At 38.6% G+C, this 27934-nt stretch overlaps 1 protein-coding gene across 4 annotated transcripts in view; it reads right to left on the reverse strand.

Moving 5' to 3' along the window:
* Window positions 1-423: 423 nt before the first annotated feature.
* Window positions 424-27934, reverse strand: part of ITGB8 (integrin subunit beta 8) — a 143851-nt gene continuing 116340 nt past the window's right edge. For 3 of the 4 annotated variants that reach the window (XM_075587175.1, XM_075587173.1, XM_075587177.1), the window contains 4 exons: window positions 23492-23714; window positions 20619-20722; window positions 6271-6431; window positions 424-6163 (listed from right to left, as the gene is read on the reverse strand). In XM_075587175.1, coding sequence (XP_075443290.1) covers window positions 6041-6163; window positions 6271-6431; window positions 20619-20722; window positions 23492-23714 — 611 coding nt within the window. In that variant the 3' untranslated portion in view covers window positions 424-6040. Of the gene's footprint in view, window positions 6164-6270; window positions 6432-15455; window positions 16249-20618; window positions 20723-23491; window positions 23715-27934 lie in introns of those variants that run through there. The other variant, XM_075587176.1, reaches the window with a different exon arrangement.

Genomic DNA, 27934 nt, shown 5'->3' on the forward strand with positions numbered 1-27934 from the left:
TATTCTAGTATATACTCATTTGAAGCACACACATGGCCATTGGGCTGTACCAGAAAATAATCTCTGGTTTTATGGTGCTGCGCCTCAATTCAGAAAATCATAAAGTAAAAACTAGATATTATAAGAAACTGTATTTAACTAAGGTGATGGTAGAAAAATAGATGGTTATTATCATCAAGATGCAGCTTGCCTAGCTGGGAGTTATACCCGTTATCATCTGCAAAACAGCAACATAAAGGATAACAAGACGACTTTTTAAAACTACAAAAAAAAAAGAGCTGTGTTGGTTGGCAGGTTCTGGTAAAACTACTCAATTGGAACATTGAAAGGAAGAGGCAATTTCGTTTTTTGTTTTAGCAGCAATTTTGAGCTTAACTCACTTGGGAATGTGTGTACACATGCATTTAAAAAAAAAATTAAAAAAACAAACAGTTGACAAAACAATAGGCATTCCCAAAACATAATAATAGTTTACATGTTAAGAGAATATTTCTCTGTCATGAAAAATTGAGATAGCCAAAAAAATCTATACAATTCAAAACATGCTCAAAATAATAATTTCGATATTTTGCTTGGATATTAAATGGAAATATTGTTAATTTCACATGATATTGTAAGGGATATCAGTGAAAGCTCACTGGTTTCATTGAATTGAATCCAAATGCTGCACATCCACATTAACATGACCGAAAGAAATATATACAACACAATAAAAGAAATCACACACTTGCAATTTGGACACAGGCCACTTAAGTCCAGTTTTTTCATCACGGAAAGTGCAAATGGTACCTTTATGAATTTGATAACATTTAGTAACACATTTTGTAGTTATTACCATACAATAACACCTTTAAGACAGAAACAAAAAGTAGTACCCTGTTAATCATATTTAAAAACCAGTAAGGATATACTGTGTATATTGTATAGAGTTCAAAGATTGTGTTAAAGATTAGTATCAATAGATGTGAGTACTAGCTAAGCAAGAAAAGTAAGGAATTGCTGTAAGAATACCTCATTTTACAATAGCATGAATCCTTTTTCCGGGTCCCAGGCCTGTAACATACTGTAGCCTGCGCAAAGGTGTATACAGTAACACAGTCTATCAATACCTACACAAAATTGTCATCATTTACATCTATATGCTTAGTTTCACTATAGAAAACCCGATATGTATAGATGTTTCTTTGTAGAAGCAAAGTATAAACAAATCGTAGCTGTTTTGCAGTGGAAATAGTGTATTCTTTCTTTAGATATAACTGGCCTTTCCTTTTTTCAGTCATGGCAGTACTGTACAGTACAGATGCAGCGGCCTTTATTCGAACATATCACGCGTTGTATACCTCGGAATACCCATGTCCTGGCGCGTCATTACCACGTGTTGACTCGTGTTTTATCGAGTGTAGAAAATGGCATTTTAGTGTTCTGGTTTTTAAACACCTGCAAATTGACACAGTACTGTACTGTACACATTACAATTCATTCATTTCTGCCCCGGAAATGCAAAGAATTGCACCCAAAGAAATCAGGATCCATGAAATTCAAACAAATCAACCCCGTGATTTTCCATGTGGAGTACAGCAGCGCACATGAAAAAGGCTCTGTGATATGTTTGAATAACGGCCGCTACATTTGTACATGTATGGGGCCGTTTCATACATTTTATCCCCGGTTGCTGGTTCAAGGAAATACATGATTTAAATGTTTTCTGAACACAAAATAAATTGTCATTATTTTTCTATTATTTTGTAAACAGAACATACTGTTTCTCATTGGTGACATTGAGTTATCTTTTTATTCTGAACATCACTGCTTGCCGTAGTTAAGAAAAGCATTGTTATAATGACAATATAAGAGTAGATTCATTAAGCTTGGGTGTGGGGTATAGCACAACGATCCAACGTTAACTTGGCTTGAATGGCAATGAACTCTAGATTGAGTACAATAACACACACCGGAGCTTGATGGATCTGCCCAAAGACTCAAGAACAAATGTAAACATGTGTTATAGTTGACTTAAAAGAAGAAAAAAAAACATATATATATTTTTTTTACACAATACATAGGATAAACAGAAGTTATTTGATAAGGAAGTTCTGCTCGCAAAAGATACAACTGATCTGGATACACAATACTCTCTTCTGTGAGAAACTCTCTTAACACACACCAGATATCATTACTTGTCACCCTCTAGGAATTCCATCATTCATGTCCCAGGGCATGTCAGCTTTTGCTACTTGACTTGTAGTCTGGAATCCGAATGACTAGATTAATGTGAGTGCCACACACATCATAACTTTCCTGATCCAACATTCACAATGGATGCAGGATTCCATTACATAAACATTTTGCTTTGATAAACAATAACTTAAAGCTTTAAATAAATAAAGGAGTGTCTGCTTCTACACCAAAAATACTGTATCTTTATCAAAACAAAATATATATAGTATAGGGTATTAAAATCACATAGGATTCACTGAATAGAAAAACAATGAAATACAAATTATATATGGAATGATGCACCAGTCCAGTTTAGCATAAACAGAGCCTCTGTACAATCAAGGCAAGGAGCAATTGTAAAAATATAATTATATGCCCATCACTTGATAGCTTGTAGATGTCAGTGATTCATTGAGAGCAGTACAGGAATAGGTCTCATAAAACAATTTGAGACATTTTTAATAATGGATATCCCAGGATACAGGGAGCCCCTGAAGCTGGTCCTGCAGAGATTTACCACTGGCGGACTCCCCAGTTCAGGCAATGTAAAAAAATAAAAAATAAACTTTTGGGGGTATTGCTGCTTTAAATACTAAAAACAGTATGTATATTATTAGAATACATTCTTACTACTGTGGTGGTTATTCATGAGACTGTGATAGTACCAATCAGGGAGCTACCTCAAAGAACTTCCCATTGACTTGAATGAGAGTTTCTGTATGATAGTTTAAAGATCGGCACTACAGCATTTTAATGTTTAACCCCCTGTTCTTGTATAAATAGGGCACTAATATCACAGACATGCTAAAAAATCCATTGAGTACACCAGAACATTTAAAGGTGTGGTTCCGCATAGGTTGTTGTTGTTGTTTTTTTTTTTTTTTTGTACTAGGTGGGAAGCATGGGGTTTCTGGAGCTGAGTCCCTTTAATTTCAGCTTCCGGGGCTTCTTGGATCTGAGATATTTACCTCAGTAGGTCATGCCAGTAGCAGCCCAAGCTGGGTGAGCAATATGTTGGTTTAACACAGGCCAGAAGGAAGACCTGCTGTCATCTATCACAGCTTCCTATTGGCCCGTGTGAAGTGGGGCTTTTAAACATTCATGAGATACCAACAGCACATACAGAGGTAAGTATCTCGTAAGTGGGGGTCCTCAGACCTGAAATAAATGCCGTTCCAGAGACCCCTTGCTTCCCATCTAGGGGATTTTCTTTCTTCAAGGAAATGCTGCTTTAAGGAACTTGCTTCTGCAGTGCTTAGTGGGCAAGCAACACTTAAAAATGGAAGAAGTAAAAATGAAACAAAAAAATTAAAAACCTATATTGGAAGTTTTAGAATTTAAATGCCACAACAGACTAGTTTTTCCAGAATCAAGAAATATGCCAAAATGTGGGCTTATGATTCAGGGAGAAAGCTACTGTATTCTGGAGCACTGAAGAATATAAAAATATATGAATTAGTTCCAAACTTCATCTTGTTCTATGAATTTCAACTTAAGTTCTCGTACAATGCATATACAGTACATTGCAGGCATGTACTGTATTTTATCTACATCTAAATTATACATCATATCAGAGTTTTAACGCTGTAATCTGTAATACTTTAGCCATACTTACTGTATGGCTCAGTCTTGACAACTGTTGTCAAGATCCGTTTTGGGGAGAGTGATTTATAGGGTTTCTATCACGGGGTAGATTCTCCAATATGAGTTAATTCAAGGAAAATAATAATATATTTTACAAAGTGAGAATTGGCATTATTTTACCTGAGTTTTATGATTTTCATTCAGATTCACGGAGTTAACCGAATACAGAAATATTTCCTGTAAAACTATTTAATAGAATATGCTTTTTGGTTCAATTCATACAACATGCTGTACAATATTTGCCCAATAAAAGATGGCATATCTGAATCCTTGTACTAAGTGATAATATATCAAAAGGTCAGAGGACACACTCTCCTCTTCTGCCTATTTATAACTATCTATTAGCATAACTTACACTTATTTGATATTTCAAATAGAGAGGACCAAAAAGTATGGTCACTGTATCTGTGGCTTTCTGGCTAATATGTAAATATACTGATTTTAAGTGATGACTGGTGACATTTGTATTTGTATGCCTTTGTGATATTTGCTTTTGATGACTCCCTGAGTGCTCTTTACATGGCCTTTCTTTTATATTTATGCTAAGATTTGATCGTAACATTAAATTAAGCGGCTCAATACAATTTTTTTAGAGATCTTTCCATCATCTGTAAGCTGCTTAACAATATCCACAAAGAAGAGACCTGTGAGGTTTCAAATGTTCTGTACCACTATGGCCCAGATCCACCAAAGGATGCTAAGCTTCAGCCCGCCATAAGAATGGGAGTAAAGGCGTGCTAAAGCGTAGAACCTTGATGAGGCTCTGGGCCTGGGGGTCTTAGTAATAAGGTCTGATGTAGCCTGCGCATCACAGTGTAATTGGACACTTTGGACCATACTACATAAGGCCCAAAAATGTATAAATAATCTATCAACTCATTAAAACACACGACAACAAGAATTCACAATGAATCTACACTCCTTCAGGATATGCGTGGCTACTAGAGATTTCTACTTTATATACTCAGCAAATGTATAAGTAGACCTGACTTTAGTAGGTGTTAAATGAAGTAGCATTATTTCCGAGTGTAACAAAATCATTGCTTAGTAAATACTAGATTAATATGATTTGGATCATAATCAGTCTATCAGCATTAATTAGATGGGTTAACGCTACTAACATTGCTTATTGAATGTGTCTCAAATTGTAAGGAAGTGTACTGTACATGCTGAGAATCAAACTATTCCTCACACATTTAAACTTTTTAAAAAACGTAGAAATACTAAGAAAGGGCTCAACATTTTATAGGGTGAATTGTTATGGTATTGTGGACCATTAAGCTCGTTCCCAAACTGTAGTCCCTGAATGAATGCCAGTCCTTAGTGCTTTGACTGATGCTGCGAGAAAAGTCATTCTGCGATTCTACATCCATGATATCCATACAAAGAGGGCAAATGCATACATTTTAAGGAAGGTGCATAACCTAGTTATTTATGGGATACATTTATTAACCAGTGAAAATCCATGTTGTGTATTGATTAGCAATCTTGGATTATAGGTTACTGAGCTACCACTGCATTTATGAAGCTGCATCCAGAAAGAGGTACAGTGTTATACTGTACAATGCATACATGGTAGTTCTGATGATTGCATGATAAATATACTGTAAGAAGGAGCCTATGGAATTAGGAATTAGGATCTTTGAATATATCATGAAGAAAAATATGCCAAACAATATTTTGAACTGGCATTCAAATATGTTTGAATATTGAGTGAATAATATTAACAAATATATTTACAATTGTCTACACAATATATTCTAACAATCAATGCCTTGAAAATGTCTTTACATTGATGACTGTCAGCCACTTACCAGCTTTTGCACTCTATGTAAAAACAAAACTCAATAGGCAGACCTCTAACTTGAATTATCCGGGTAACAAAGTTTACCTTTAAATACACAGGATTGCTAGCTAAAGTGTAATCAGTGCTTTGTCATGTTGAAAAATTTTTTAAAAAAAAGTTCTACATTCAACAGTGGTACCATACAGTAGTAATGCACATTTATCTGTTACAGCAGCATCGTTGTATGTAACAATATGTCAGCTTCCAAACATAGCAACCAACATTTGTTTGTGTACATAACAAAAACATATACTGTAGTAGTGATACATGTCCCATGATTGGGAGAATGTTGTTGATTTTTAAAGTCACCATCTTTCAGTTGATATTCTTCTTTCAGAACTTGTACTTCAATGAGTCATGAACTCTCAGTTTATTGATGTTGATATTTATATCTTCTGGTTTTTCCCGGGTATATGTTACTGTCCTTGCATACACATTGTGCAAAACCGTTTTATCCTTTGGGGAGAAAATGACATTGATTATGAGAAGTTCATTTTTCAGGGAGCGTTGCATGGATTACATTATTGTCTCAATACTGGAATTCCTAAGTAATAATTAGTTACCTTTTTAGTTGTGGACACCCTGTAATCAGATGAAGACATGTCTTTGTTACTGCATTGTAGAATGATTTGTCTAGTTATGAGTACAGTAAGGAGACCAAGCAAAAATGTGACAATAAAGATGATGAAGAAAACCTTGACAATTCTTGGGTCTGAGAAGCATTCTGTATGGAAATAAAATACAGAGAATTAATATTTGTGTACATACTTAAAGGTAATTTTGAGAACATACAGTATTTAGACACACCAGCTAAGTAAATCATAAATTGTAAGAAAACTCAAGTTATGAAAATATAAATCGAACACAAATTGAGTTTTTAGCTGAACAAGATAGTGTAAACCTTATTTGCTACAACATTGTACTCTGTTCTGTGATTTAATAGCCATAAATATTACAAATGAAATGTAGAGAGACAGCATACACCTTTAACAGGGCCACAATATTTGATTTGGGTACGTCTGGCAAAAAAGGATCAGTTTATCAGCCTGATCTCAGAGTGCTACATTATTCACCACTAGAGCTTGGCAAAACATTGTATACAATGTACAATGTATACAACTGGCAAATATTGACTATTTGCAACTATTTCTGTGGCTCAATGTCAAAAAGGGTGATTCGCGTTTTGCGGATTTTTTATTATTATTCCCAATTTACTCCACGGATTCCAAAACCCGTGGACGGATTTGTAGAGTCCACTCTGCGGATTCAGCAATCCGTTGGCGGATTCTTAAGAATCAGCAGATTGAAGTCTACAAATCTGTCCACGGGTTCTATCCAATGGCGAATCTTAATGAATGTCAATACAGCACTGATTGTAGTTTGGAAACTATTGAAGAGCCCCACTCATTTGTGTCCAAACACTTCCAGATTCGAGCAAAGAACACAATGGGGCTGATTCACTAAGCTACATTAACTAGCGCTAAAATGGGTTATATCGCTCGGCCGCAAAAGGCTGAAGCCATAAGCGCTATTCACTAAGGCTGTTTGGTGCGTTTACGGCCAGCCTTGGCCAAAAGAGCCATAGCGCACGATCACCTTTTTCCCCCTGTTATCGTGCTAAAAGTTATTTAGCACGATAACTATTATAAACAAAGCAGCCTGTAAGAACTGCATGGAGACGCTGTGTCTCAATGCACGGTTCTTACAGGCGATCGTGCTGCCAAATATGATTTTTAATACTAGTGTACATGAGCAGGGGTTTCTTCTGAGCTGAACTGCATTGGTTTCCGGTCCGAGGACCCCCTACTTCAGGAGATACAGGCCCCTTTATGGGGTGCCGGTATCCCCTGCAGAATTTCAATGTCCCGGTCACGTGACGCGGGAGATTTAAAGTGCAGGGGATACTGGCACCCCATAAAGGGGCCTGTAACTCCTGAAGTAGGGGGTCCTCGGACCTGAAACCAATGGGGTTCAGCTCAGGAGACCCCCTGCACATCTACACTAGTATTAAAAAACACATAACAATAAATAATAATTCATTACCATAGCGGCTATCCGCTATGGTAATGAAGCTGCATTAATGTACATTTTAATAATAGTGTGCGGGAGCAAGGGGTCTCCTGCTACCACACAATATTAATAAAAATACATTAAAGCAGCTTCATTACCTTATTGTATTGTATTGTATTGTATGTCTTTATTTATATAGCGCCATTAATGTACATAGCGCTTCACAGTAGTAATACATGTGGTAATCGAATAAATAACAGATAATATAAATAACAGATCATGGGAATAAGTGCTTCAGACAAACATAACATTAAGGAAGAGGAGTCCCTGCCCCGAGGAGCTTACAATCTAATTGGTAGGTAGGGAGAACGTACAGAGACAGTAGGAGGGAGTTCTGGTAAGTGCGTCTGCAGGGGGCCAAGCTTTATGTATCATGTGTTCAGAATGTTCACAGTGCTATTCGTATGCTTCTTTAAGCAAGTGTGTCTTAAGATGGGTCTTAAAGGTGGATGGAGAGGGTGCTAGTCGGGTACTGTGGGGAAGGGCATTCCAGAGGTGTGGGGCAGTCAGTGAAAAAGGTTTAAGGCGGGAGAGGGCTTTAGATAAAAAGGGGGTAGAAAGAAGACATCCTTGAGCAGAACGCAAGAGTCGGGGTGGTGCATAGAGAGAAATTAGGGCTGAGATGTAAGGAGGGGCAGAAGAGTGTAAAGCTTTAAAAGTGAGGAGAAGAATGGAGTGTGAGATGCGGGATTTGATTGGAAGCCAGGAGAGGGATTTCAGGAGGGGAGATGCTGAGACAGATCGAGGAAAGAGTAGAGTGATTCTGGCAGCAGCATTTAGGATAGATTGTAGGGGAGACAGGTGAGAGGCAGGAAGGCCGGACAGCAGGAGGTTACAGTAATCAAGACGGGAGAGAATGAGGGCCTGAGTCAGAGTTTTAGCAGTCGAGCAACAGAGGAAAGGGCGTATCTTTGTGATATTGCGGAGGAAAAAGCGACAGGTTTTAGAAATGTTTTGAATGTGAGGGGCCAATGTGAGAGAGGAGTCGAGTGTGACCCCTAGGCAGCGTGCTTGGGCTACTGGGTGGATGATCGTAGTTCCAACAGTAATGTGGAAGGAGGTAGTAGGGCCAGGTTTGGGAGGAAGTATGAGGAGCTCTGTTTTAGCCATGTTGAGTTTAAGGCGACGGAGGGCCATCCAGGATGATATAGCAGAGAGACATTCAGAAACTTTGGTCTGTATAGCAGGTGTAAGGTCAGGTGTTGAAAAGTATATTTGTGTGTCGTCAGCATAGAGGTGATATTTAAACCCAAAAGATGTTATTAGGTCACCTAGAGAGAGTGTGTACAGAGAAAAGAGAAGAGGTCCCAGGACAGAGCCCTGGGGTACCCCCACAGAGAGATCAATAGAGGAGGTGTTAGCAGAAGAGACACTGAAAGTACGATGGGAGAGGTAGGATGAGATCCAGGATAGAGCTTTGTTCCGAATACCAAGAGTATGGAGAATGTGAAGGAGAAGAGGGTGGTCCACGGTGTCAAATGCTGCAGAGAGGTCGAGTAATATGAGCAGAGTGTAATGACCTCTGTCTTTGGCAGCATGGAGGTCGTCAGTTATTTTAGTGAGGGCTGTTTCCGTGGAGTGAGCAGTGCGGAAGCCAGATTGTAGAGAGTCTAGGAGAGAATAGGTGTTGAGAAAATGGAGCAAGCGAGAGAATACAAGACGTTCAAGGAGTTTAGAGGCAAAAGGCAGGAAGGAGACAGGTCGATAGTTAGAAAGACAGGTAGGGTCAAGCTTGCTGTTTTTGAGTAATGGTATGACTGTTGCATGTTTGAAGGAGGATGGAAAGTTTCCAGAGCAGAGGGAGGAGTTAAAAATGTGTGTGAGCATAGGGATTATAGTAGGAGCAAGAGGTTTTAGGAGATGGGAGGGAATGGGGTCAAGAGGGCAAGTGGTAAAGTGAGAAGGGGCGATCAACAGCGACACATCCTCCTCTGAGACAGTGGAAAAAGAGTCAAGGAAGGCAGGAGGAGAGTTAGGAAGAGGTGTAGGATGGGAAGAAGAAACAGAGGGGATGTTCTGACGTATGGATTCCACCTTTTCCTTAAAATAGTCAGCAAAGTCCTGAGCGGAGATGGAGGAAGGAGAGGCAGCTGAGGGTGGTTTGAGTAGAGTATCAAAGACAGAGAACAGTCGGCGTGGGTTAGACTTGTGCATGTTGATTAGTGCAGAAAAGTAGGCTTGTTTAGCTTGCGAGAGGGCAGAGTTGAAACAGGATAGCATAAATTTGTAGTGAAGGAAGTCTGCGAGAGTGCGAGACTTCCTCCAGAGGCATTCAGAGGAACGAGTGGAGGAACGCAGCATGCGTGTGTGGGAATTTAGCCAGGGTCTAGGGTTAGAAGGGCGAGTGCGGCAGAGAGAAAGTGGGGCATGTAGATCAAGAGAGGAGGACAAGACAGAGTTGTAGTTCCTGACCAGGTTGTCAGGGTCTGTAGCGGAGCTGAGAGAGGAGAGGGAGGAGCATAAAGTGGACTCAAAGTCAGGTAAGTTAATAGAGCGCAGGTTTCTGCAGAACCGGGGTGTAGATGGAGGTGGAGAAGGGGAGAAGCGAGATAGAGAGAATGAGATGAGATGATGGTCAGAGAGAGGAAAAGGGGAAATGGAGAAATCGGACAGAGAGAAGTTCTTAGTGAAAACCAGGTCTAAGTAGTGGCCATCCTTGTGGGTGCTGGCTGCAGTCCACTGTTGAAGGCCAAAAGAAGAGGTTAGAGAAAGAAAGCGGGAAGCCCAAGGGAGAGAGGGGTCATCAATGTGGCAATTGAAGTCCCCAAGGAGAAGAACAGGGAGTCTGAGGAGAGGAAGAAAGAGAGCCAGGATTCAAAGTGAGAGAGAAAGGCAGAAGGGGGATGAGTAAAGGTAGGTGGGCGATAGATGACCGCCACATGAACAGGGAGAGGAGAGAAAATCTGGACAGTGTGAGCCTCAAAGGAGGGAAAAGCAAGAGAGGGAGGAATAGGAAGGGTTCGGTAACGACAGAGAGAGGAGAGCAGGAGCCCCACGCCTCCACCCCTGCCATCAGTGCACGGAGTGTGGGAGAAGGAAAGGCCACCGTAGGAGAGGGCAGCTTCTAGAGCAGAGTCAGACTGAGTGAGCCAGGTCTCAGTTATAGCAAAGAGAAGCAGGGAGTGAGAGAGAAAGAAGTCATGCACAGAGAGGAACTTGTTAGAGAGGGAGCGAGCATTCCAAAGGGCACAGGAGAAAGGGAGAGAGGAGGGAGGGTGGCAGGGGATGGGTATGAGGTTGGAGGGGTTGACACCAGAAGGAGTAGAGGTTGCAGTTGGCAGGCGCGGACGAGCGCATGTAGGAATAAGACAGGGACCAGGATTGGGAGAGATATCCCCAGAAGCAAGGAGGAGAAGCATGGATAGAAAGAGGATGTGTGAGGATGATTTGTAGGGGTGTTTTTTAGTGCAGGGGATATAGCTGTATGGTGTCAGAGGACGCAAGTAAGAAAGGAGTTCATGTGAACAGAGAAGTGGTGAAGGAAGGAGAGATGGAGATATATGAATAGAGTTAGAGACATACTGATGCTGGTAAAAAGAAGTGCATAATTTAGCAGCTATCCACTATCCACTAAGGCAATGAAGGGATTAAGGCATAATAGCATGTTTATTGGGGACAATTGCCCCCAATAAACATAGCAATATACCACACACATCCCCCCACCCCCTAACACATACTATGCATTAGTGGGCAAAATTACTATTATCCACATTTGGATAATAATGCATTGCCCATTAAATATACATTAATCACAATAAAAACATTAAATACATTTTGTACTCACCCTTGTCCGGCACCCACGATGAAGGCCAGCCACATCTTCCTCCCCGTCCATACACTGGGGTGCTGAAAAATATACAAAATAAGAAAAAGTGCCAAACTAATGTCCCCTAACCCCTTAATGACCTTAGCGGTTATTAACCGTTACAGTCATTAAAGGGTTAAGCCACCCTGACCCGATACCCAATTATTTGTACAGTGGCTTCATCATGTATATATATATATATTCAAATATATATATATTAGAATAAATATATATACTGTATATGCATGATTAACCAATATATAAATAAATAATGTACATGGCCAAATACAAATCTCTCCCAATATCAAACAGCACCAAGCTCAATCAATATCTAATAAATCCAAATACAAACACTCAATTTGACAATGTGTACATGATAAAATTAATCTTTGCATCATATATACTATGTCAAACAATGCTCCAAATCAAATACACTAATCCAAACAAGATACAAATACAATCATTAAAGAAAAACAAAGCATCAACACCATTAATTTACCATCAATTAATCCAATCACCAATCAATTACAATACAAATCAATTACACACTTCAAATCCAACAAACAAACCATTGTAAAAAATAATCTATGTCAAAGTAACCATCAAACAAAATCTATCTTCCAAAATTAAGCCAAATAAAATAATGTATAGCAACCAGCCTTTAACTAAACACTAAACAAATTGAGTATTTATATTTGGATTTATTAGATATTGATTGAGCTTGGTGCTTTTTGATATTAGGAGAGATTTGTATTTGGCCATGTACAGTATTTATTTGTATATTGGTTAATCATGCATATACAGTATATATATATATATATATATATATATATATATATATATATATATATATATATATATATATATATATATATATATATTAGAATATATATATATTAGAATATATATATATATATATATATATATATATATATATATACACATGATGAAGCCACTGTACAAATAAATGGGTGATGGGTGGGTATTGGGTCAGGATGGCTTAACCCCTTAATGACTGTAGCGGTTAATAACCGCTAAGGTCATAAAGGGGTTAGGGGACATTAGTTTGGCACTTTTTCTTATTTTGTATATTTTTCAGCACCCCGGTGAATGGACGGGGAGGAAGATGCGGGTGGCCTTCATCGTGGGTGCCGGACAAGGGTGAGTACAAAATGTATTTAATGTATTTATTGTATTAATGTATATTTAATGGGCAAATGCATTATTATCCATATGTGGATAATAGTAATTTTGCACATTGATGTACTGTATGTGTTAGGGGATGGGGGTATTTTTTAGAGTATTGTTTAATTTTTGGGGGCACACCATTGGTACCGCAGGCCCGCGGACGGCCGCGGGGACCCCCGGACACCCCCGCGGGGACCCCCGCACACCTCCGTGGGCCTGTTGTATGGATGGTGTGCCAGCAAAAATGTAAACAATGAAATTTTTTCTAAGTCCAGCTTCTTTGGCGCCTGCCTTTTGCTGGCGCGCTTGTTTGGTGCGTTTTTTAAGGCCGATTCACTTAGCGTTGCTTAGTGAATCGGTAGTACTGGCAAAAATCAGCGCAATAGGCTGATCGTGCGCATTTTGCGCCGAGGGCAAAAAAAATACCCTTTAAGACCGATAAAGCACAGTTATCCCTGCTTAGTGAATCGCACTGCAGCCTTATCGGGCTTAAAGGGTACTTTGCGCTCTTAAAGCCACTTAACGGAGCTTAGTGAATCAGCCCCAATAAAGTAAAAGCATGCTAAAGCTTAGCACCTTGTTGATCTAGGCCAATATTGTGACAGCTAGCAAATTTAATGTTCATTTAATTTTTTTTAAATAAGTTGCAAAATATGTGTCTTCCTATCTATAACAATACTACAGTATGTAAACCATGTTGCATTTTGTGTTTAAATAAAAACATTTGACCTTTCTGAGACCTAACACAGGGCTAGATTCACTAAACTTTGATACTGCATAACATTTGAGTTAATAAAAACAAAAGTAGTTATTTTTGTCACCTAATTCACCAATGGAGTATTTCATCAAATAAGGCAGAAATTAAATGGTTTTTACAAACACAATATTTGTGAGTTAAATTTAATGGCAAACAAGTAAACGAGCATGCAAATGAGATATTACCTCAAAATTAAATACTGACGTATGATTCATTAGGTTTCAATAAGCCGTGTTAAGCATTTCACTTATTCTAATATCAGAAATAATTGGCACCTGGTTTAGGTAGCCATTAGAACATATACATCTTTATTTGAATATTATTTTCTCATACAGTATTTTATCATTTATTACAAAATGTCTACCTCATTGTCCCATTTGCTGATATTACTCACAAAGTAGCAAGTCAATGTTCACTGAAGGGGTTAAGGGACCTAAAGGATTTACTGCAGAGTAATGCCCCTCTCTCATTACATGATACAGAAGTGACTAGGCATAAACCTAGCCACTTGCCAGAAGGTGTTCATTCTGTCACTTGGTATAGGATACTAAGTATACTTCTAGCCACTCCCACTGTAGTCATAGTGACCTGTCATGTCACCAGTAAACTGGGTATATCTAGAGCTGTAGATGCTTCTAGACTTGGGTTCCTGGGAGATAAAGAATGAGGAGCCTCATTGTATATAGAGTAAGTCTAGTTTAAATGTGTAACTATATGCGTAGGAATGAGTGGTCACTTGTTATTGTTTTAGAGTGAGGGGATGTGTTTATTATTTATCTAGGGCCACATAATATAGGCTAAGGTGTGTCCAATTCAGTATAGAGGATGTGTGTTACACCCATGCTAGCGGACCACTTGAATAGGACCCCAGAGTGTCATGAGAGAGTTGATTGAATAAAAGTCCCATCAGTATACTGACATCCAAGGTAGGGACTAGGAGGGTCTTGACAGGGTGACACGATGCATATCCTTGAAGGAGAGTGCCCCCTTGCAGGGAGATGCAACGAATTGTGAATTCTCCATGAATGAATAAAGTGACAAGCCATGTGCTTCCCTGGGGTGCTTTATGATCACCCATGGAAGAAGTATATATGATGCTAGGTGTCATTATTTACATAGTGGTGGTGCTCAGTGTTTCTATTTACCTTTCTTAGGGTGCTGACATACGTGCAGGCTGGTGTTGTAAGTGGTGGTGATAAGGAAGGGTGCCAGGAACATTTATCTGACAAAGAGTTTTCATAATTTACATCTTGCATCATACATACTTCTTCCCTGGGTGCTCATATATGGGGGTATAATGGGGTACTGGGCCTGCGGAAGGAGGTGCTGGGCCTTGGGAGGGGGCTAAAAGGGGGTGCTGTGTCAGGGAGCATAGTGGGCTTACCTGGGGCCCTGAGATGGGCCTGCAGGCCCGGCCGAGGACCATAAAATTAGATTCTGGGAATCCACTCTTCCAGATGGATGTCGGACAGCTTAGAGGAGGGCCCTGCAGGGGGGCCTGGGGAAGGAGGGGACTCTGGAAGAGCTTCTCTTGCCTGCGCAGGTGCAGACAACAAACTCTAGCATCGCCGGCAGGGGACACCCCCTTGACTGACCGGGCCTGGGACAGTTGTCCCTCCCTGACAGCATCCCTGCCTATTACCCTCCCTTATAAAGTACCTCCCTATTGTACAGCTCCTGCCTACAGTATTTCCTTTGATTATGGTTTAAACTTCTTAGTTTTGACATATTGTAAATTTCACTTTTTAAAATTATATTCTATTTTGAACTTTTGAGGAGCAACTGTAAAAAAAAATTTTGAATGATAAACTTCAGAAATGTCATTACAATAAAGGTAAGTGCTACTTTTTTCTAATAAAATTATTGCCCTACACAACAAGCAATGATTAAAAGTCATGACATTTTTATTTTATATAGATACAAAGATAGTTACACACACACGTGAACATATATACACACACATATATACATATATTTATATAAGGTATATATCAACAAGTAAAGACAGAATAAAATGATGTTTCCCTCTTTTCTAAGGATAAATAATTCTGTTGTATCACATTGGCTTCTAGTGCATCTTCCTCCCTGGGATTAAGCACCAACAGGTGTTGGAAAGGGCAGAAGTGTTGTTTGATTGCTTGTTGACGCACTGGAGGGCTCAGGAGTGGTGGTGTTGGTAGTACTAGTGGAGTGGGCATTTGGGGTCAAGGAACGCCTATGGCCTGCTGGATGTTTGCACACAGCTGATTTGAATTGTTTGCTTGTTCCTATATGTGTTGCTCTAAATTAGTAGCAATTTTGGAACATACAGCATTTTGCTGCTGGTGAAGCCTATTGTTTTCTCTCTGCAGCCATACCTTTTTTATTTAAATTATTTTATTTTCGGGCTTTCGGTGATCAGTTTGTTTGTTTACAGCTGTGTGAGCTCTGACACAATTAGCTAAATAGTCCATGTTCTCATACATAGCATGCAGCTTCCTCCTTAGTGATTGACGAAATAATATTTGTGCACAGCCTTGAATGTTAGGATGCAGTTGCAACTATTGCATTGGCTCCTCAATCTGTGTCAATGTCAAGGGTTATATACTGCTCTTCCTCTTCTGCAGACAGGAGTGGTGCTATTTTTCTGGGGCTGCTGGGCAGACTGTGGTAACTCCAGTTCCTGCACTAGTTCCAGAGGAACAGTTGTTGTGTGCAGTGGAGCATGTCATCAGGCATCACCTGCAAAACAAACAAAAATACTTAACTGGTTTATGAAAGTGTTGCCACCTTACTCCTTTTAAAAAAAAATTTTTTTAAGATATTAAATTGTATTTATTATTATAATATAAAAGATTATGGATTATAGTTGAATCTTTTCTGTTATAAGAAAAGTGAAGTTCACTACAAGATTATAACAGCACTCTTCAAATTACAGTACTATAAATATAGCTGGACTATTGACTTCAAATACAGCATGTATGTTATGTTTACACACCCTGTTCACATGACACACAGAATATACTTTTCAGCTAAATTTAATATACTGTAGGATTCTTTGAAACTTACCAGCTTCCTTTTTCTTGAATCTTGATGGTGTCTATGATCCACGCTATAGCATGGATCATATCTTCATACTGTACATCAGTGCCTTCATATACTCCTCATAGCGGCTACAAAACATGATTATGGCTGGATCTCCACCACTGAGTGCTGTGGCATCTCTCCTTTGCCATATTCTCATTTACTTTTTTTGATATCCACATATTGTTTCTTACAATGCTGTTCTGTAAGGGGAAATACTCCAATACTGTTGACTGCCTCTATAGTTTCTCACTAGTGCTTATTTTTAAAACCCATGGAGGTTATTGTAGTTAATTAACCAAGGTTGATATATACCTAAACAGTCTGAAGATCTAATTTTCTTCATCAGATAATTTAACATTAGATTTGTGAATAGCCTCCCAACAGGCGTGGTAGGGGCTAACACAGTAGGGGAATTCAAATATGCTGGGGATAGGCATACGGCTATTCTAAATACGAAAGAAAACCAAGGATTAAATAAGGGATGAAGGTTTACAGCAAATGTGAAAATGGGTAGACACAGTGAGCCAAGTGATTCTTATCTGCCATCATATTCTATATTTCTATATTTCATTCTCTGCATGTCTGGTGCTCTGTTGCTAGAGCAGTGTTTCCCAAGTCCAATCCTCGGGGAACCTCAACAGGTCAGGTCTTAAGGATATCCCTGCTCCAGCACAGGTGGGTCTATCAGCAGCTCAGTCATTTTGATTGAGCCATCTGTGCTGGAGCAGGGATATCCTTAAGACCTGACCTGTTGGGGTTCCCTGAGGACTGGAGTTGGGAAACACTGTGCTAGAGGCTGTCCTTGTGCCTCCAATGAGTCTGCGTGTTATCTGCCTGTTCAGTGATCACAATCACTTCTGTACTCATCTTCTCACCTGTACCCTCCTCCCCTCTTTTCTTTCTTGTCTGACCCACTGCTCATCTCACCTTTCAAATACAACCCCTTCTCACCTACTCCCACAACTCTTCCTCTGCTCCAGTCCACCAGCTCTCCTCCACTCCACCAGCATCCTTCCCCTCTTCCACAACCATTCCGCTACATCTCCATCACTCATCCTCTCCACCACTCCACCAGAACTCCTCATGTCCTCCACTCAACTACCACTATTTTCTGTAGTGTACCACCACTACTCCTCCTTTCCTGCACTCCACTACCACAATCATTAATCCCCTCTACTCCCCCTCCCCCCACTTCACCACCACTCCTCTTCCATCTCTCACAGCAATCAAACAGTAGAACTCACACTAACCCAGATTCACTCTGATCCACTTGCAACCAACCAAACACTTACAGAAAAAACAAAACAAGGCACACACTGTACAAAACCACACAAGCACACACAGACACGGACAAAATATAACTAGAAAATACAATATACAAAGGAAGCAGTATCTATGTGGATGTCTGTAATAAACTAAATAAATGAGTGCTGCATGAAAGAATAACTGTTCCCAGTTCCAGGTGAAATAGTGTCCAGGAAAAAATCAGCGCACCTCAAAAAAATAAAGAGAGAAAGAAAAAACAAGAGGACAGGAGGAAAAGATACCTTTAAGTGCCTGTGTTCGGGCACTTTCATGTAAGTGTATATCTCACCTTTGCTTCATCAGGAGTCTTGTTGTGAACTTGCTTCACTATTGTTTTTTCTTTCTCTCTTTATTTTTTTGAGGTGTGCTGATTATTTCCTGGACAAAATATAACTAGACTCACTCAGAAGTGACAAATATATAAGTCACCAAAGATAAACTATCCTCCATTTACATAGGCCCTGAGTGTGTCTTCCTCCTAACAGCCCTGCAAGTATATCTCCTCTAAATGAGGGTTTAAATAGTTCTACACAGGTTTGAAAATCTATCAACAATTTACAACTCATGCGAGATTTAGTGTTAAATGCACTCTATCATATATTTCCTAAGGTATGTCTTATTTATATGCACATTATTTTCAATGCACTTATTTTATGAATTTGTATTAGTGTTAGTGTATAAATCAATATTTTGAAAAATATGTGCAAACCCTTATTTTTATGATTTCCAATAGTTCAAAATGTTCTAGCAACAGGACATTGGAATAGAAGAGGCTGAACCTCTATAAATGTTGTTGGCAGGAACATTGTAAATGTGCAAGATAATTCACTCAGTTAAGGTACATTTAGATATATTTACTTCTGTTGAAAAATGTGCCTTTTTAATGTCAGTTTCAGTTCCATGTTACTGTTTTGACATTTTGTTTACAACGAGTATATACAATGCAGCAGAAAACAAGTAACACACCAGCTGTCAAGTAAAAGAAAATATTGCTTGTTGATATTGTAATTTCAAACACAAAATCACCAGATGCATTTCAACATTTGTATAATAACATTGAAAACTAATAACTAGATGCGTTTTATAGCAAAAACAAACGTTACTTGCATTTAGAACATTCTGGTGATAATACATACAGTAAGCACATATTTAATGAAACCATAATAGTAAATAAATATTTCAGGAGAAAGTTTATATTTGACACAAATTAACAATTTGCTGTCATTAGCACCATAAGGTCCGCCTAGGTATAGCCTTTTAACTAGATGGATAACTAACCAGTGTTATACAGCAGGCAGTTGAGGGATTTCCTTAGAGTTACCAGATGGCTCCAGGTTATCAATCAACACATAAGACTGTAATTACTTCTCTGAATTCCCCTTACTTCCTGAATAGAACAGAATGTTGTTAATAAACCAGAGGGGGTACAGTCTGTACCTGATACCACAGGACCTCCTGATAACCTTTAAATGTTTGGTCTCCTGAGATATTTTGTTTTTTTTTAAAGCTACAAATTACTATTACTTTCAGTTTGTCAGACATCACTGACCTTGCCTTTGAGACTGACCTTCTTTGACTTTGAAGTGTGTACAGTGCATGCCGTCTGGAATTTATCGAGACATTCATTTTTAAAGATGCACAATTTTCGTTGTATAAATGGCCAGGTTAGCACTATTTGCCTTTTTACACTTTCGTTAGGCAAGTCATAAACATTATCAAATAAAATCTGCTTGCTGCAAAACAATTTCATTTAAATATATATATATATATTTTTAAAGGGAGATACTATATATCGTGTAAACAAAAAAGTTGAGACTGCACATATCGGGAGTCCTCCGATGCCTGATCTTCTTCTTCCCACAGCTCTAGTACTCTCCGGCGATCCACCGGGACCAGCAAATACTCAAACAAAAGAAGGGAGCGCAGAGAAGGCAGGACGTCTCTAGTTAAATTTTAATAATATACATAAAGTAACTTAAAAACTTACAGTTACATTTCGCCACTTCATCAAACACTTCCTCTCACCGCCGATTATAGTACAGGAGTCCCCCCTCCTCCAACGAACCCGGAACACCACGCGGTTGTCAAACCGTAAGTGTACCAGGAGCCGACTGATACGGAGAAACTGATCCTCTCACTGGAGCTGCTGCCTAGCTATAGCAGCGCTCTCAATTGTTTGTCTTTGGGGAGGTTCAAATGCCGAACTTATCCCACACCTAAAAGCAAATAACTTCTTGTGGGGACAGTGTATTAATATAGCTAGGCAGCGGCTCCAGTGAGAGGATCAGTTTCTCCCTATCAGTCGGCTCCTGGTACACTTCCGTTTTGACAACCGCGTGTTGCTCCGGGTTAGTTGGGGGAGGTGGGACTCTGCGGATCTTGCTGTGCTGTAATCGGCGGTGAGGGGATGTGTTTGATCAAGTGGCGAAACTTAACTGTAAATTTTTAAGTTGCTTTATGTATGTTATTACAATTGAACTATTTCTCTGACGTCCTGCCTTCTCTGCGCTCCCTTCTTTTGTTTGAGATACTATACAGTATATCCAATTGATTTTATTTATTTGAGGAAGTTGGTTCTGTTTTTATTACTCCATTTTGCACCCATTTTGCTAAGACGCTTTTGATAAAGAGTGAGGCTAAGCATTGATTAATACAAACCAGGGAATGCAACAACTTAATAAAATAAAAATGATAGCCTTGTGTTTTTAAAACATACATACCTGAAGTTTGATCAATATAATACACTATCTTGTTACATATTGCTTTATACAGATTACTTGCAGGTGTAGAAACATTGGAAGAAACTTGATAGTGTTCACAATTCCTGTGAATTACACAAATGTTTGGGTTTTTAGTACTTAGCCATTACAAAAAGATACAGTGTTTACAGAAGAGATATATACATTAACACAATGTATTAGCTCCATCAAATAACTTTTTTCAATGTGCATGTTCTGTGTGGCAATAGCATGCATTTTTGAACGGTCACAGTCAAATACTTAGAGGATAATTCAATACAGTCTGAACTGGGCTGTTTCCATCTGAAATACACATTGAAGTCAATGGGTGTTTTTGGCCCTATCTACCCCAATGACTGCTTCAGACTATATTGAATTACCCCATTAGTACATCAATTTCAACTCAGACATCGTTTATAGTACAGGCACGCGCGCGACGGCGTGCATGGCATTGTGCGCACCTGTCGCCCGAGCGATGTGTACACTTTAGATGGAGGGGATGGGGAGGCATGGTAGAGGCATCACCAGGCTGGTTCGCCCTCATTGGCTGAACTGCTCACGTGACGTAGCCGTCGCGTGAAAAAAACAAACTTATTTGTCGTATCAAAATTCTTGCGCGCATTATGGCCGGCCCGATAGAGCTGCTGCATTTTGCTCACACTGCACGCGCCACGTGAACTAGAATCGCGGCCTTACTCATTTCATCTAGCAGTAATAACAGTACAAGAGAATTCATTACAAATTGTGCAAAATGCACGCAAAAGAAGTGAAAATTGGAGGACATAAAGAAGGAAGCTTGTGAAGGGCTGGATTTGGAAAAGAACGTGAGAAATACTCATGACAGTAAATGAATAAATAAGGGCATTGGATGGAAGCAGAGAGAACAAAATAGCGAACAAGAAAAGGAACAAAATGGCAAAACATGAAAAATGCAAAGGCTACAATAGTTCAATTTGTGGTTACTGTAGCATTCTGTTTTTGCATTTCGAGAAACAATTGTAAACATTTAAATTCCAGTGTTTCTTTACACATCTTAATATATATAAATATATATATATATATATATATATATATATATATATATACACGTAAACCAATAAACTGTATATATGAATATGCCACAATGTATTTATTTCAAGAAAAAATATTTGTTAAATAGCAATTAAAGCAGCAATCCTAGCAACCTGTTTCTTTAACTATTATCATTTTTTTTATTACAGAATTCAAACTTGGGGATTTTTTAGAGCTGAATCACACTATTTTTAGCCGCAGAGCCCCTCCGGGTGACGAGATACGTACAGTTTAAGGGAATATATATCAAGGTGAAAATGGAGAAATTATGGGGCAAAATAACTGTACTGTATGTATCAAAGGAAAAAGTCCCGTTCAAATAAATATCATTTTTTTCTTTAAAACATCTTGTGCAGATTTTGATCCCCAGAATTGCTTCATTTTTGACTTGGTCCTTGAACCAAATTGTTGCGGGTGTTTTCCTCCATTTTAAGAAAATCAAAATGGCTGTCAAATCTTGCGCATCCCAGGGGTCAGTATATGAAGCTGCAATGTCAGAGAGATGATGTTGTAGTTTCTTATTAGACAACCCTTTAAATGTCCAGAAACTAAACAGGTAACTATCTTAAGAACCACCAGGGGGTCCTGGTAACTACAATTAACTACAAACTACAATTTGTGGGGATTATTCGTATTATTTAAAAAAACAAGCAATACTGGAATTTGGGGGGGAGGGGTGAGTTGCCGTTGCCGCTTTAAACTGAATAAACGTTGGTTTGATATTTGTAAGGGACGTGAACTGTGTGACCTTTGGTTTGGTACTATGAAAACATTATACTGAAGGGAGTAGTAATATAAACAGATGAAAGCTTGAGATTTGCAGCAGGGACAGCCATGAGAAGAAAAATTGGATACATTACTTGCATGTTTAAACAAAAACATTAAAGGCAATAGGTCTTTTACGTAATACAGGAAAAAGAAAGAGACATTTAGAAATATTTGTTGCATCACCGGGAGCAATAGTAGCAAAAAACAAACACACAAATACAGTTTAACCTCACGATCGTTCCTAGAAACAAAAAATGCTGTTAATGTTCTGTTTATCAGTGTCTATTTTGCTTTTCATTTGTCTCTTGGCCAATATGACATCACAGTCATGCAAATAAATGTGTGTTAAGTAAAATGATTATGTGATCTGATGTTCAGAGATTCCATAACCTTATTTCATGAAGGGTTAGATATGCAGCAGATATTAAGAAAGTCCTGAATTATGTCAGTAACTATTTCATCCTGCATCAAATGTAAGAAACCTTTTTTACCAAGTCTGATAGCTGCACATATGAATATATATATATAATGGAAATATTATTGTATGCTCATTTGCATGTCTTAGACAGGTTTGCAAATGCAAATGAGCATACAGTAATATTTCCATTTGCTATATGCTTTACTGTGGAGGGGTTTTGTATACATATATGTATACACATACATATACATACACACATACATACATACAGTTAACTGGTCTATTTATCCAAACAAGTCTTTGTTTTGGAAATACAAATCCGAATATTGCACAATTGGCTACTGGAGATCTCCTCCATTTTGACCAAACACCCACATGCAAATTAGGCCAGTAATGCTTGACTATTTATGAAGCAGCACCATGCACTATGACACTTTCTGACCATGCACTTCCTGCACTGTAAGTGTAAGTACTGCCTATATAAGAAGAAAATATCAGAATTACATGGTTATAGGATGTACTATGGGTAACCACCCATATGTATGTGGTATATATGTTTCATACTGTATAGTAGTAAAGTTTAAAACAAACATCATACCAGTTGTCTGTGCAGGCATTGCCACATCCAGGGCAGTATTCACACAAAGGGCCAAAGCTTCTTTGGTCAGTGCACTCACATTTTCCACATGTGCAGGTTCCTCTTCCACTGCATATCAGGCCTTTAGAATTTATACAGTCTTTCTTTGATGATGAGCAATGGCAGCGATCACCCTCCCAGCCATTTAAACACTTGCATTTGCCATCTTCACATTCACCATTACCTACAATAAGCAAGAACCATCATTGTTTTGGAGACAAAAAAAATCAGGGGGAAAAAAAAAATATTATTACATGCAGCAATGTATTATGTCTGTATGTCTTTATTTATATAGCGCCATTAATGTACATAGCGCTTCACAGTAGTAATACACTTAACAACCATATAAATAACAAATAACTACAAATAACACTTCATGGGAATAAGTGCATCAGACATAAATGTAACATTGAGGAAGAGGAGTCCCTGCTCCGAAGAGTATAGGAAGAGAATGTGTGGTGCTCTTTTTGCATGGGGTATGCTTCATCTCTCAAATAATACATAGAGTAGTTGGATAGTGTGGAGCTTAATTAAGGTTTTCATAGGTCTTATATATGTGGACATACTGATATTTGGTGCATAGTCAAAGTTATATGTAATACATATGACTGTAATAAATAAATAATAGTATATGCATGTTAGATTTTCTGTTTATCATGTTTCTGTATGTCCTCATGTATAATAACAGGATGCTGTTATTATTGGTGTTATAGTATTATTATTATTAATGTTTTCTTTATACTTATTATAACCTACATCTTTATACATGTCCAATTATCCTCCATATTGTTATGTATTTATTTGCTCTCATTGCTCCAGCTTTTTTTACAGTTTACATTCAACCCCTTTTTTACCATTAAGATTTTTGACAGACTTTAACCATCTTTTTAACATCCATTGCTAGATATTTATATATCAATGGCAGTCGGTCTATCTCAATGGTATATAGGTGTTTTCTTTTAATAGAAACATATATTTTAGTTTAATATGTTTCTTTTTATGTGTTCAGTTTTCACATTGTGTCTTTGTTATATGTCAACACGAGGTACCATCAGGTCTATGTTCACATACTTGATTGTTTTTTTAGTTTTGTTAATAAAGTTGTATGATTTTGATGCTCCGTCAGCGCGCGCTGACGTCATCACGCTAACGTCACTCCAGATACTTTCAGGAAGTGAACGGGGAGTGGACGACGGCGCGGGCTACGGGTTTATAAACCAGCTGGTGAGTATTGAAATTAGTCACCTTGAAAAAGAGCTTACGCTCAAAACGCATTGGTGGGGGTCTTTTGCCCCATTATGTAGCTGTTTTTAGATGATCCATTCAAGTCTTATTTTTTTGGGTACGCGCTCTCTTGGAATTTAATTCATATGCTCTCTCGTGTAAGTAGTGCTTTACTTTCCAATATCAATCTACCTGCTCTGAAGAGCTTACAATCTAATAGGTAGGGAGAACGTACAGAGACAGTAGGAGGGAGTTCTGGTAAGTGCGTCTGCAGGGGGCCAAGCTATATCAAGCAATATAATCTATAACTCTTTGCCAAAACAAAATTGTGATACAAGCGGAATTTGATATGGAAAATACTACTCATTGAAATAAAGAAAATAACAGAACTATAGTCGGGAAACATAGATTTTGAACATAACAATTTCCATCAGGGTAGCTTCTGAGTGATTATTTTTTTGCACTGAATAGTAATTGCATAATTTTTTACATACTGTACATATGTACTGTATATTCATGATTAGAGATAGGCGAAATTTCCACTGGAATTCTATTTTTCCATAAATTGGTAATTTCCTTTCATCTGCGGAATTCCGTAGACCAAAAAGACCGATTCAGTCTTTTTTTCTATCACTAAAAGTCCGCCCAACGGATATGAAGTCCAGAATCCATCGGCGGATTCTGAATCCCAGAAATATGGTATTTGGTAGAGGAGAGAGAAAGAGAGCGAGACAGCGACAAAGAGAGACAGAGACAGAGAGAGGCTAGTAAAATAGGTCTCTTTCTCACCCACTCCACCAAAAAAGAATATTTCAGGAATTTAGAATCCGCTGGATTTCAGACTTGTAAGAATCTGGAATAATATTCTGGTGGTGGATTCCACGGATTGTTTAGTGCCCAATCTGCCTTCGGATTCCAGTGTGCAGATCAGATTTTTGTCAAATCGGTGCTGAACATAATCATAATAGCCCTTGCTAGTTTTATGTAGCGGTTTACAGAGACATGTTGCAGTCACAGTCCCTGCCCTGTAGAGCTTACAATCTATGTTTATTGGTGCCTGAGGCACAAGGAGGTAAAGTGACTTGTCCAAGGTCACAAAGAGCCAACACCAGGAATTGAACCAGTTCCAATCTCAGTTCCAGAGTCAGTGTCTTTACTCACTGAGCCACTCCTCCCTGAGCATGTGTGGGAATGGAGTCCGACTGGGTCACCCATCTCTAGTAACGATAATCTGATCACCAAGGACATTGTTTTTCAAACCTCTCCTCGTGACCCACGGCCACAGCAAGTTTCTGAGACAAACACCTAATATTTTAATATGAAAAAAACAAAAAGTGCATTGGTTATTCCCAGAACCCGGTGTGGCTGTGAGTCATGAGGAGAACTTTGGAAAACACTCACCTTGGAAGTACATAAAAAAGTTACCATTTTATGCTAATGTTGTAAGACTATCAACTTCAATTTCTTTACTAATTTTCAGGAATGGCGATACACATTTTGGGAAGACCATAGATTGATCAAAAAGGCCCATAGTAAAACTAAATCAGATTTAAAGATATCAACTCGTCATTTACTTTATTCTCACAGATCGGAACACTGGGATATCCAGCGTGCATCCATAATACCTATGTCAGACAAAATCTAATATGTTGATACAGATTCTGTCACTGGGAAATCTAGGTTACATTACTGTGCAACTATTAACTACTGCTCTTCCGATGTCACCTGGAGCAACCCCCTCCTCACGCGTGATGCAGGGGCTTGCCGACATAAACTGCGTGATACATGCATGGGGTTACTCATCTTAGAAGGTAAACACAGTCTTTATATAGCCGCGTATTCCCATAGTAACAGTAATATTGTCTCAATTGGGTGGCTGATGATATAGTTTATTATAGCAACAATGGGTTGCTATAGCAACACCCATTGTTTCTATAATAGGCTATGTCATTAGCCAACTAAATTACTGTAGATAACATAACTTACTATTGGAACACACAGCTATATAAATACTCTATTTACCTATAACGAGTATCCCACAATCAAGTTGCTTGGAAATGAAATGCATTGGGACAATCAGCAGATGTTACACAGTTGACATTGGCACTGGGCATGGCGGAGCTCCAAGAGATATCAGAGGAGCACTTACAAGACACCGCCAAGGACGATTGCAAAAAAAAATTCCAGATAAGCTGCTATTCTAGCTATACTTTGTAAGGGCGAATTTTATCATTTCATGTCATCGGACATGTCATTTTATGTTTCTGTTCTTTAAAAGTGTATACTATGCACCATGATCATCCAAATCGCGTAATATAAAAAACGATCCAACTATGGGAGCATGTGCTTCTTCTCTCTGTTTGAACAGTACTGTAGGTTCCTCTGGTTGTCGTCCAGTGAAGCTGCAGCTACATCTGTCTTGAGAAAGACAAAAAGCAAAAATCCTATTCACTGGATCTAAATACCTCATTGGTTGACCAATTATCCACCGTTAATATATATAAGAACTTTTCTATGGTTTTGTTACGTGTAGATTGAAATACTTTTTTCCCTGCACCTTTCAATATATTTTCATGGGAAATTCTATGTGACTTTTACGAGTAGGTAGAATCATGCGTCGCACCACCATAATAATGAACAAGTGGATAATGAATAATGGAGGGTGACTCCAGAAAAATGAAAAATGTATTTGATCATAAGAATGAGGTAAAACCGGCCAACATGTTTCGCACGGCAAGTGCTTTGTCTAGCTCCCTGTTCCCACAACCCTCAACTCAGGGTATTTGAATATGCCGCAAGCCCGGAAGTGATTTGGTCCTGCACTGTCAGAGCAGGCTAGACCAATTTGATGCCGGTTCATACGCCTACCCAAATATCAGTAATTAAGTTAGCTTCACATGGATACAGTTTAAAAGAGACAAACAGTTTCAAGGTACGTGAAATCACAACAATATTGTTACAGGCTTCAATGTAACATTTGGAACAAACTTTCCTTTGCGAATGCTTATTACTTCAAGTTTAAAAACAATTGAAAAGACTTGAGGATTACACCTCCAGCACACGAAAAGATTGGAGAGAGTAATTTTGTCAAGCAATCTTTTTCTACTTGCAATAACAAAAAATGGAGAATGAGCCCCAAAAATACCTGAGGCTACTACCAGGGCTGTAAATATATCAGTC

This window comes from Ascaphus truei, chromosome 2 (genome assembly GCF_040206685.1).
Source record: "Ascaphus truei isolate aAscTru1 chromosome 2, aAscTru1.hap1, whole genome shotgun sequence".
Taxonomy (NCBI): Eukaryota; Metazoa; Chordata; class Amphibia; order Anura; family Ascaphidae; genus Ascaphus; species Ascaphus truei.